This window comes from Squalius cephalus (genome assembly GCF_949319135.1).
Source record: "Squalius cephalus genome assembly, chromosome: 19".
In the NCBI taxonomy this organism is placed as follows: domain Eukaryota; kingdom Metazoa; phylum Chordata; class Actinopteri; order Cypriniformes; family Leuciscidae; genus Squalius; species Squalius cephalus.
The window spans coordinates 28829208-28841629 of NC_137140.1; the positions used below are offsets into that span (position 1 = coordinate 28829208).

Genomic DNA, 12422 nt, shown 5'->3' on the forward strand with positions numbered 1-12422 from the left:
AATTTGTTATGCAGTATTTTTTTATGAAGAAATCAATATCACGTTTGGTGGCCTTTATCTGTGACTTTGAATTTGAAGCACATTTCGCTCTTGGGTTGGGGATTTACCTCTGTTCATTATCTCTGACTTCACTCTCCTACGACCAAGAACGAATCGTTCTTTTGACTTGATTCCTTTCAATGAATCAGTTGAGCCGGTTCACACAATAGGTCTGAACCATTCCTGTACGCATCGAACTGAACAGTCCTAGTGGTGCTCGAATCAAACTGTTCGAAAGAATCGATTCTCGCGCTACTAAAGCGTCATCACAATGGCCCGGAATTTCCTCTTCGCCAGATCTGGCGCATGCGCACATCGAAAAAGAATGCGGACTTCGCAGCTCTCCCAATATTAAACTGTTTGATGGCCATAAATCGATAAATCATGTCGAAAGCACCATCTCAGCCCGGTTCTTCGGGTGCCGCTGCCAACCTGGGACCTTCATCGTCCTCCTCCTGCTCCTCACCCTCGGCAGGTGGCACGACGTCCCCCGCTAACGTGCTGCACGCACAGCCCGAGAAACCCCAGCACTACACGTACGTAATGAAACACCTTTACACCCACCTGATTACACATGCAAATCACATATTTCATGCATCACTAATTTTACACGCCTCTGGTGCATATTTGTGGGCTCTGGTGATGAGCTGGATCAAGAGTTGTGTTTTGTGGAGGCCTAGCAGTGTGATATTATGAAGGATACACTTGAGCATCCTGCCAAGAGGTCTGGTGATTTATAAACACAATAAAGGCAAGCTATACAATGCTTAGTCTAATATGTTATGGATAGTGAAATTGTGGTTTAAGTTACATCAGATATTTTGAGATCTGCTTCATTTAACTGATGATGAAGCACCACACAAGTAACGTTAGGTTCCCACATTTTATGAATTTGCCTGATTTTGTCATACACTTTCTAGTCATTTACTACTGCAAAATTATCAATGAAAATTGAACAAAGAGCAACATTTTGTTGGTAAAGCTTTGTATAGCTGAACAGAACCAAAACATTTATATTCACTATAGACTTTTCAAAGACATTTTAAGATTTTATTAATTTACATCAGAGCTTTAACCACCATTGACATGGACAGTATTCAAGCATAAGCAGATATATGCTATATAAATCACTCACTATAGTGGTTTATATGACATTGCCATGTTATTTTACAATTTCTTGATGAAGAATAATTTTCACACATGAGTTGGCACCTCTGAGTCCAGCCCTTAAATTAATTGAAAGTCTTTGGGATGTGCTGGAGTGCTCGACTCTTGCATTGTCAAGATCTTAACCAAAAATGTATGCGCTTCTTGATGGAAATAACATCACAACATGTATGCTTCCTCCCAAGCATTCTTTCACAAAGCTACACACTCCATCAATTAGAGTTGTTGCCAAACATATAACATGCTAGAAACACAGTAAACACTGCAATAATGATCCAATCATAGACTCTTAAGCAGTTACCTATTTAAATCCTTTGTTTTTGGCCGGTTAGTGTGTATATATACTGTATATATCACAATTACAAAATTCTAAATTTTCTATTGATGCCTGAAACGGGCCAAATTTGGCAAAAAAATTGCAGATAGTGCAAATCTTTTGCAGTAGTGTTAGTCCAACTTGTTCATGTCTAGGTACATTGTCATGCAGTGTTTCGTCAGTTCAGGTTGTAGCCACACCCCTTTAATCCGTCCTTGCGCTTTATCTTCCTTAATCTTTCATATTATACTTCTTTCTCTGTTTAAGGTATCTGAAGGAGTTTAGGACGGAGCAGTGTCCCCTATTCGTGCAGCACAAGTGCACTCAGCACCGGCCCTTCACCTGCTTCCACTGGCACTTCCTGAACCAGAGACGGCGGAGGCCGATTCGCAGACGAGATGGAACTTTTAATTACAGCCCTGATGTGTACTGCGTTAAATACGACGAGGGCGCAGGGAATTGTCCCGATGGAGATGAGTAAGAACCAGCAGATACTCCGTTTTTTAAGCCACAGTGTCTGCATTTATGTTGATATCTGTCTCTAATTGACTTATTTATTTCCAGGTGTCCGTTTTTGCACCGAACAGCCGGAGACACGGAGAGGCGGTATCACCTGCGGTACTATAAGACTGGCTCCTGTATCCACGAGACCGATGGGAAGGGCCACTGTAGTAAGAACGGCCCTCACTGTGCCTTTGCTCACGGCTCCCATGACCTCCGTAGCCCTGTCTATGACATCAGGTAAGGACCAGGGAGCTGACTTTTAAAGCAATAGTTCATCTGAATATGAAAATTGTCAACATTTATTCATCATATCGTTCCAAAACCTATATTCGTTCTCTTCTGTGACACAAAAAATGAGTTATTTTTAATTGAAGTCATTAATTGTATTGCATCCACATTTATTATTATGATTCACAACCATGTACTTTGGCATCGATACGATTTTTTTCATATTTTTGTAAAGTCTTTTATGGCTGCGCTTACTTGATCAAAAATACAGTAAAAACAGTAATATTGTGAAATATTATTACAAGCTAAAGTAATTTTTTAAATAATGTTAATAATTTTTATTTTATGTTATTTATTCCTTTGGCAAATCTACATTTTCAGCATCATTACTCCAGTCTTCAGTGTCACATGATCCTTCAGAAATCATTCTAATATGGTGCTCAAGAAACATTTATTTTTCTGTTGAAAACATTTGTGCTGCTTAACATGTATTGTGGAAACCGTGATACTTTTTTCTTTGTTTGATTAGAAAGTTCAAAAGAACAGCATTCATTTGACATAGAAATCTTTTAACATTATTAAGATCTTTACTATCACTTTTTCCACTGTCACTTTTGATCAGTTTAATGCATCCTTGTTGAATAAAATATTTTTTTATTTTATTTTTTTTAATCGTACTGACCCCAAACTTTCGAACGATAGTGTTCATTGTGAAATTTTTTCTTGGTCTGATGTTTATATTTTAAATTTCTTGTTCAGAGAGGTTCAGGTGTTAGAAGCCCAAGCTGCGACTGGATTGGTTGAGGGAACATCTGGAGAAGGGCAGTCAGGAGTTGTGGCCAGCACTGCACTCATAGAAAAGACCCTGAGTGAAGATCCACGCTGGCAAGGTAAAATCAGCCTCTATACATACATCTATACACGCACTCGACTTGAATATGAACTAAAATGTCACTTTACATTTGTGTCATTCTTCATGTCGTTCTTTGCCCATTTCTCTTCATGCAGACAACAGTTTTGTGCTCTCCCACTACAAGACTGAGCTTTGCAAAAAATCTCCTCGGCTGTGCCGTCAGGGCTATGCATGTCCCTACTATCACAACAGCAAAGACCGCAGACGGAGCCCTCATAAGCACAAATACAGGTCTGAACAACAAATACTTCATTGTATAGAAATCATTTCCATACAACAACACTTCAGGCTGATGAAAAAGGGACAGAAATGCTATATTTTATATTCCAAGTGAAGAAAACCTAGATTTAAGCTGTTATTCCCTAATATCCTTCCCCTCTGCCAAAAATCTCATTTGCTTTCAAAAAGAATGGAAATGGATCCTGACAGCTTTGGTTCTCTGTGTGTGTCTCACGTAAAAGTGATCATAAAGTTTGGAATGATATAGTGTGGTGATGCACTGAAATTCTGATAACCAAAAATATTCAGCAGAAAATGCAGTTTTGATTTCTGGTGAAATAGTTTTGGAGGGCCGAAACAGTGATGTTTAATATCGCTTCTCTCCAATGATGTGTGTCGCTAAAAAGTCTGCATGTTCTGCGAGTGTTCTCATGAGAATGAGTGCTGTAGTTTTATCAACTGCACAAACTGAATCACGCATGACGCTCGTGGTGTTTTTTTTTTATTCGTGTTTTAATTTACATAGTATACAAGTTTTTTTTTTTTTTTTTTTTATTTGATTACATTTTTAAATAGATTTATAAATTGTTAAAGTTTTATGAATTAATTTTCTTAGACACCATTTTTGATTATATATTCATTTGATTTCATTCATGAAATTAAGTCTAATAATATCCTATATATATATATATATATATATATATATATATATATATATATATATATATATATATATAAAATGTATCATTTATTTTTTTATTTATTTATAAGTGCATCCTGAATTTTCAGTTTGAGTTTCGGTTTTATTTTTTGGGTGAATTATTCTAGATTCCCAAACTTATTGGTCAGCAGAACTCATTTGACCTAAAATATTCCCTTGAAATAACTTTTAAGTTAATATGTATGTAATATAACAACACATTCACATTTCTCTGATGTTAGTTAACTGTTACGTGACATGTAACAAACTATTTAAGCGTATTTTAGTTTGATTGTTTTTATTTTAAAATTATTCTGAACTATTCCTTTAAAAAGTATTGACAAATCAGATCGCTATGTGTGCAGTTCCATTTTAATGAACGTAATTTCCTGCTCTGTAGGATGGTGGCAGACATCTTCCATGCTAATCACGTTTGTTTGTTCTTGAAGAGCCCTGCCGTGTCCCTCAGTGAAGCACAGTGACGAGTGGGGAGACCCCAGTAAGTGTGAGAGCGGAGAAAGCTGCCAGTACTGCCACACGCGGACAGAACAGCAGTTCCACCCGGAGGTATTTCACACTCAATCTAATGGAGCTGGACTCTGTTTAACATCAACATTTACCGCATGAACTTATGAACCTGATCTAATAAAACTGTGCCTATTTGATTATGCTTAGCTTGTGATGCTCATTAAGGTTGCTATTTTATTTGGCCCTAAATTTAAATTTATTTGACAATTTAACTAAAATGAGGGAATCAATTTGTAAATCATGGCCACGGCTTACTGAAATAAATGAGAACAAATCTGTGGCCATGATATATATTTGTGTCCACATGTCATGTGTGGGGCTCCGTTATAATTAATATGAAACTGATTTACAGGATTTTTACAAATATTTTTAATCACAATTTCTACCCAATTAAATATATTTAGAGCTTGGCATGTACAAAATGATTATTCTGTATAAAAGTGCCTATGGCGTTTTAAACCGTTGTTTAGGGGGTAAGTTAACTATGAAAAATCTTGATTTTTAGTCGTTTTAACTTATTTTAATGCTTGTTTTATCTTATTTTAAGTTATCTTGATGCCTCTTTGTCTGCTTTCTGAGGCCCCTTGTTGAGAACCATGATTATACACTATTGTAGAGAAGAAACCAAACTCAGAACACCCTAGCAACCGCATAGCAACACCCCTATATTTGTTTGGTGCTTTTAAATAAGCAAGCACCGCTAGCATTTTCTTATTTCCCCAATAATTAATGTTTTCCTCCACAGATCTACAAGTCCACCAAATGCAATGACATTCAGCAGAGTGGCAACTGTCCCAGAGGGCCGTTCTGCGCTTTTGCTCATTTAGAAAGTAAGGTTACATTTTGGATAGTTGTGTGATGACACTATTCACGCTATACATTGTATTGGATGTTTTATATCTGTTGTAAATGTGAATGATGGTGTGAATTTTGGTGTATATCATGATTGTGTCGTTTCCGTTTTGCTTCTCAGAAGTAAGTGTCAGTGATGAGCAGCTGGCCGCACAATGCAGTTCACCTCTTGCAACTTCCTGCCCCAATACCTTTGAAGACTTCTGCCAGAGTGGCCCGAGTGCCACCACAGAGGAAGGGCTGCTGGGAAGGGTTCTGTTTGAAGAGTCCTCCAGTCTTGATGCCTGTCTAGGGGGAGAGGGGGGTTATGGGAAAGCCCCTGGGTTTGAGAGGGAAGACCAGGTAAAGCAATAACACTTTCTTAATTCTTTTATTTGAAGGCCTCAGTTTGAAGGCATTTGTATTCTTGGCTCAAACACAAGGTTTTCTCTGTCATGGAAAACTTAAGAATTTAAAAATGATGATTTCCAGGCCAGGAGAAGTCATAAAAATGAGTCATCCCAAAGTTTACAAAGTCAAATTTTTGCTCTGCTCTATAATATTTAAATGGATACTGTTCAAGTTGATGACATTTGAGTGAATTCCAAGTATTAATGCTTCACATACAAGTTGAAATATTCGCCAGAAATCTCCATAAATGGAAAAATACGTTTTTTTTTTTTTGTTCTATTATAACAATTTTCATATCTTTCATACAGGCCAAATATAGAAGTTTTTCAATGGAACATCGCAGCAGAGATATTTCCTCCATGCATAGCAAACAGGTATTAGTCATACTGATTCAAAACAGACAAACATAAATGAAAACTGCAAATAGACCAAGCACCTTTTGTATTATTACTTGTTGTGTGTTTTCAGGATTTGTTGGTGTTTCTGCCTGTCGGCAGTCCTCTCAGTATGTCCTCCAGCGTTCCCTCCAGCCTGGCAGCCACCCCACCCAGCCCTGCACCCCCCGGCCTCTCTTCAGGCATGAACGCCAACGCTCTTCCTTTCTACCCTACAAGTGACACAGTGGAGTCTGTAGTGGGTGAGTGATTAGTCAGGGAGATAGTACACCCTAAAATTAAATTATGTTACTAAATATATAAGGTACATTATGTATCTTTTGGCCTTTTTAGCATTTTGAAAAAAATTAAACCATGCATTTTGCAGGAGAAATTGTATTATATTTCAGCTCTGCATGACTGTGCTGATGAATACAGTTCTTTCTCATGACTAAAAAAGAGAGAGAGAGAGAGAGATTATCCTACTGCTCATAAAACATTCACTACTAGACTTAAGAGATATTACCATTTTAGATGGAAAGGACCTCAATCTGACTAGCTGAAGATGCTACAGTAGCTTTACCCAATAATAGACATGGTCCTTCCTTGAAAATAAATTCCAATACAGTGCTACAACAAGCATAATGAAATGACCCTTCACATTAGATAATGTTTTACAATGAACTCTGTTAGAGAGCTACATATGACAATTTATCTGTTCAATAAAATACATTACTCACCTGTTGATTACTAAAAACGCCATCTCCGCTTCACCTTTACAGCATTTCAAATCCCTTAGTTCTCGCCATCTCTGAAAAGCCAAGCCAACGTTGATTCTTGTTTTATTACGAGCTCTGTCGCGTTCTCTTTCTGTCAGCAGACTCTCCTCTGTTTGCCGTTTGTTAAAAATGGGTGATTCCTCAGAAGTTGGAGATTTAGCTGCTCCATGTCAAGCTTTCTCGCTCATTGTGACACACAATACATACAAATACATTTAAATATACCTTGAGCTTTACTATTGAGTAGAATGAATTATGAATGTTCTGTATGTTTAAAACAACACATATTTCTCCTCTTCACTAGAATCTGCCCTGGATGATCTGGACCTGAATGACTTTGGAGTCTCAGCTCTTGAGAAAAGTCTGGAGAATTCGGCTCTACCCAGCATGGGCCTCATGTTAGGTTGGTGACGACTTTACAGTCTTATCAAAAAAAGATGATAGGATAGCGTTGCTGCTGTAAACTGTAGAGGCATAACCTCAGAAATTCAGCTTTGACATCCATCTTCAATTATTTTTCCACAGGAGGCAGTCAGTTACAGAGTTCAGCACCTGTCAACATCCCTGGCTCGCTCAGTAGCCCATCGTCTTTCAGATCACCCTCACCTTCTCCACCAATCAGAGCTCACCATTCGCCATTCCTCTCAACGCAGTTGCAACAGCCCAGCCAATCAGAGAGCAGCTTTTTAGGGACATCCCATGGGTCTTTAGGTTTGTGTTATTTTTATGGCAGCTGACTGGGTTAATGATGTGTTAAAGGGATAGTTCACCCAAAAATGAAAATTAGCCCATGATTTACTCACACTGAAGCCATCCTAGGTGTATATGACATTCTTCTTTCAGACGAATATAGTCGGAGTTGTATTAAAAAATGTCCTGGCTCTTCCAAGGGAGTGAATGGGCACCATTTTTCTGAAGTCCATTCAAATGCATCTAATCATCATAAAAGTGTCCCAAATGGTTCCGAGGGGTTAATAAAGTCGTTCTGAAGCGAAGCCATGCGTTCTTGTAAGAAAAATTTCCATATTTAAAACTTTATTGACTAAAATAACTAGCTTCCGGCAGACGGCCATGCGCAAGTCGACTTACGGCAAAAGAGTAACACTTGACGATGTATTACATAGGATGTAGGAGTAGCGTAAGCTTTGATGCCTCTTGCAGTTCAAACAAACGGCTGGGCAACCGCGTTCGTCATTACGTTGTGCGTCAAGTTCAAGGGTTACTCTTTTGGCATTAATTGATGTGTACGGCCGTCTGCCGGTTATTTTAGTCGATAAAGTTTTAAATATGGATCTTTTTCTTAAACAAACGCATGGCTTCGCTTCAGAAGGCCTTTATTAACCACTCGGAGCCGTTTGGGACACTTTTATGATCGATATGATTCACTTCTATGGACTTTCACTCCCTTGGAAGAGCCAGGGCATTTTGAATCAGGGCATCGTCTGAAAGAAGAATGTCACCTAGGATGGCTTCAGGGTGAGTGAATCATGGGCTAATTTTAAACTATCCCTTTAAACTGTGTTATTCATCTTAAACTCTTATTAAGCAGTGTCTGCTTTTTTGCAAGGCTCGTGCTTGATAACGAGTTTAGACCTCTTGTGAAATAACTAGGTCAATATTCTTGTTTACAGCGTATATAGCGGCCACATGTAGCGTTAGATTGAATTATCAGTTGTCTTTTTAAAACAAAGCAGTTTTGTTTTGTTGTAATGAACTGGATAGACAATGCAGTGGATCCAGTCTAACATGATTTTGTTCTGTTTTTGTAGGTTTAAATGGCATGAACAGCAGTATTTGGGAACATTTTCCGACAGGCCAAAGCTCGCCAGGCACCCCCCCTGCCCTGCTCTCCACGGGGAGCATGTATGCCGAGGCGTCACGTCTCAAACAGGAAGTGGAGGATGCACACAGGGTGCTGAAACACTGGGACCACAGCTGGAGACAGATGGCTCAGGTCAGACTCCATCTGTGTGTGTGTGTGTGTGTGTGTGGCCTGGTAAACCCTACATTTTTGGGACAAAATGTCGTCACAAAGATGGCAGTATCCGAAATCCTTGTCCTTGTGGGGACATTTTTTGGTCCCCATGAGGAAAACAGCTTATAAGTGATGTTTTTTGAAAATGCAGAATGTTTTCTGTGATGTGCAGGTTTAGGGGTAGGGTTATTGTAAGGGGATATAATATGTGGGTCATTGACGAATAAGGTTTTTAAAAGTGTAAAAAAATAGAATGGAGATATAACTATATTTGAAACCATTTTTTTAGTTTACCTAGGTGTTAACAATAAGATTTTGTGGTTTGTACAATCAATTAACACTGTTTTTTGTCATTTTTTACAAGATGGAAAAAATGTCACCAAAAAAGTCATTCGGTTTAACCACTGATTTGAAAGTTAAAAACTGATTTGACATTGATGTTGAGATAGTATATAGTGTGTACCACAGAAGAAATATTTAAAAAAAATTATCACTGATCTCATAAATGTAATCATTTATTGGACTACTCTAAACACTCCAACATATTCAAGTAAAACATTGCACAGGGAAATTTATATTATTGTAGTTCCTTTAGTTATTAAAAACAATATTATTCCATTTAAATATTTACTTTATCGGTTTTACCGAATGACCTTTTGACTCATCAAAATCTTTAAAATACCTTTATATGTAGTAAAATATAACTAAAACCTTTTGGATTCAGTAAAAGAGATCAAGTTGTACTACCTTACATACTTTGGATGTTATATATTTGTTTTTTTATTATTATTAAGGCCTTTGGACAAAAAAAAATGACCCGTCACGTCATTGACCCATGTACAGTATAAAAACCATTATCTCTATGGAAAGTCCCCATAAAACATGAAAACACAACATTTGTGTGTGTGTGTCTTAAAGGAATGGGAGACTGTATTTTAAGGACCATATTTCACACTTTTATAGTTTAATTTTTTCCCCTTGACTTTATTTTCCACCCTTTTTCTGACTCGAAAAAATAATCAGGATGATGTTGGTACTATAGCTTTAAGACTTCCACATGGAAGTGATGATTTACTATCCTGTTTGCATGTAAACAACATTTTCAGTCTGTTGTTCTTCAAGATATGCCAAGTTTCAGAATACAAATACATGCTGGGCTGTAATATGTAAAGGCACTCATGACTGTATGATTTCTGAACAAGCTTTTCTGTTAACCGCCACAGTCATTGGCCGTCTTGAAAGCAGACGCGGAGGAAGCTCGTCAAGTGGTGGGGCAGCTGGGTAGGGAGGCGGAGCGAGCGCGGCAGGCTGAAGTGGAGGCGCAGCAGCAAGCAGCTCTCCTGGAGGAGGCGCTAGAGAGCCTACGGCACGCAGAAAACCCACATCTACAGTTTCACCAGCTACAGTTACTGCACAGACTTCCACTCAGCTCCATCTGCAGCCTGCAGGCACAGATCTGCTCCTGCTTGCGCACCGTAGAACAGGTCATTCACACACCTGACACCTGTCACGCAGAAACTAACAGTGAGAAATACATTTTTACAGCATTTGTTAATATTAGTTAATAAAAAAATCTTAATATTCATGTTAGTTCACAGTGCAGTTAACTATTGTTAACGCACAACTTTTGATCTTAAAAATGCTGAGATTAACATTAACTTTAATAAATGCTGTAGAAGTATTGTTCATTGTTAGTTAACAAATTAAACCTTATTGTAAAGTGTTTAACAAAGTGTTGTGTTAAACCTATATTATATTATTCAAGCTAGTTTTTTGTAGTCAGTTTTAATTTTAGGATTATTTAATTTAGCTATTTTCTTATTTCTGAACAACAAATATTACCATCAAGTTAACCTGCAATTGTGCTTTACATTTTAAATACAATATTTTTGTGATAATAAAAGGGGGGACATGTTTTATTGCCATAAAAATAATGTGAAAATGTAATTTCATCTTTTTTTTCCTGTTATGATTCTGGTAATATGTGACCTGGAGATTTCTTCAAGGTTCACCTAATAATCTGACAAGTAGAGCTCAATTATATTAATCATAAGGCATGTTGGACTGTATTTTAATCTGTCTTCTCTCTGTGCCTCGTTCCTTCTTTCAGGCTGTGTTCAGGAAGCAGAGATTGTATTGTCTATCTTGCGATGAGATGGGATCAGTGACGTTACCATGCCAACATGGCCTTCACTGCGATCGATGTGCATCCTCGACAGAATGCCCGCTGTGTACCGAACACCAGTAGAGCATGAACATCCCACAGTCATAAACTCTGACATATTTCTAATGCTATAATCCAGACACTAAACATAAACCCCAACCCCTCACAGGATCTCATTTGGATATTGCCGAAGTTCTCGGTTTAAAGCTGGGGCTAAATGTATCCTACAAAGCCCAAATCTAAAAGAAATGAAACCACCTCAGCCTTATCTTGGCTAAAAGCTGAGACTTTATTGCGAAATATGATCTTGTTAGATGCATATTGATCATATCAAGAAGACATGCCATGCCATATCCTTTACACTAGCATGCAATCAGTCCTAAACCTCAGTGGGACCATTTTCTTCCTCAAAAAGAAAAAATTATGACATACATGATCAGTTTGTGATATTTTCATGTTTATTGTGGGGACAAAACATCACATATATAATAATATGCCTATGTCTCATTGTAATCATAATTTCCCATGTATTTTAAATGAGAACATAACCTGTATTAGTATTCAGACCTTGTCTAGGTTTTGTGAAGCACTAATAATTGAGTTAGTGCTTACATGAAACTCATTAAGAGAGATTAAGGAACCATTTAAGTGATTATCATACCAAATTCTGATATTCCCTATATGCTTTATGTAGAAGCATGACACATACAACACATATATAGTAAGACAATCCTTTGATTTTATTTTATTTTTTAACATCTTTAAGTCGAAATGTGGAATGTCCTTCCAAAACATTCTGAAATGTTTAATGTTTACAGAAGACATGCAGTTTGTGTATCTTCAGTGCAGCTTAAACGACTTTTACCAGACGGGAAGATTTCGTAATTAATACGGATTAGCATAGTAGGTAGCTATATAGGAAATTTACAATTACTTTTGTAGGATTTTTTAAAGGAGAAATTCCAGGGGACTGCTACACAGCAAAATGAGAAAAAAAAAAAAAAAAAAAAAAAAAGGGTTTGCAGCTTTTCATTCTCAGGTTTTTTTTTTTTTTTTTTTTGTCATGGTAAACTGGAGGGCAAAAAGCAAGGCGGCGAACACTTTTATGTAATTTCTAGAATGTGCATATTTTATTTAATGCATTGATTGAATTAATAAGTTTACTAAACCAACAGCACGTTCCCAACTGCAGCTTTCTGTTCATGTAAAGGCGTTTTATGTGAACACCTGGAGAATATAAATCATGTGCACTGATTACCAAACATAAGAGCAGT

At 37.4% G+C, this 12422-nt stretch overlaps 1 protein-coding gene across 1 annotated transcript; it reads left to right on the forward strand.

The window, feature by feature from the left end:
• Window positions 1-325: 325 nt before the first annotated feature.
• unk (unk zinc finger) lies at window positions 326-12316 on the forward strand. Its single transcript, XM_079851308.1, has 15 exons — window positions 326-575; window positions 1790-1999; window positions 2087-2263; window positions 3014-3144; window positions 3263-3398; window positions 4536-4653; window positions 5360-5444; window positions 5588-5808; window positions 6165-6230; window positions 6325-6493; window positions 7314-7412; window positions 7535-7720; window positions 8779-8963; window positions 10208-10468; window positions 11095-12316. Exons 1-15 carry the CDS (start codon window positions 424-426, stop codon window positions 11230-11232), a joined length of 2334 nt encoding a protein of 777 aa, XP_079707434.1. The 5' UTR covers window positions 326-423; the 3' UTR covers window positions 11233-12316.
• The last annotated feature ends 106 nt before the right edge of the window (window positions 12317-12422 follow it).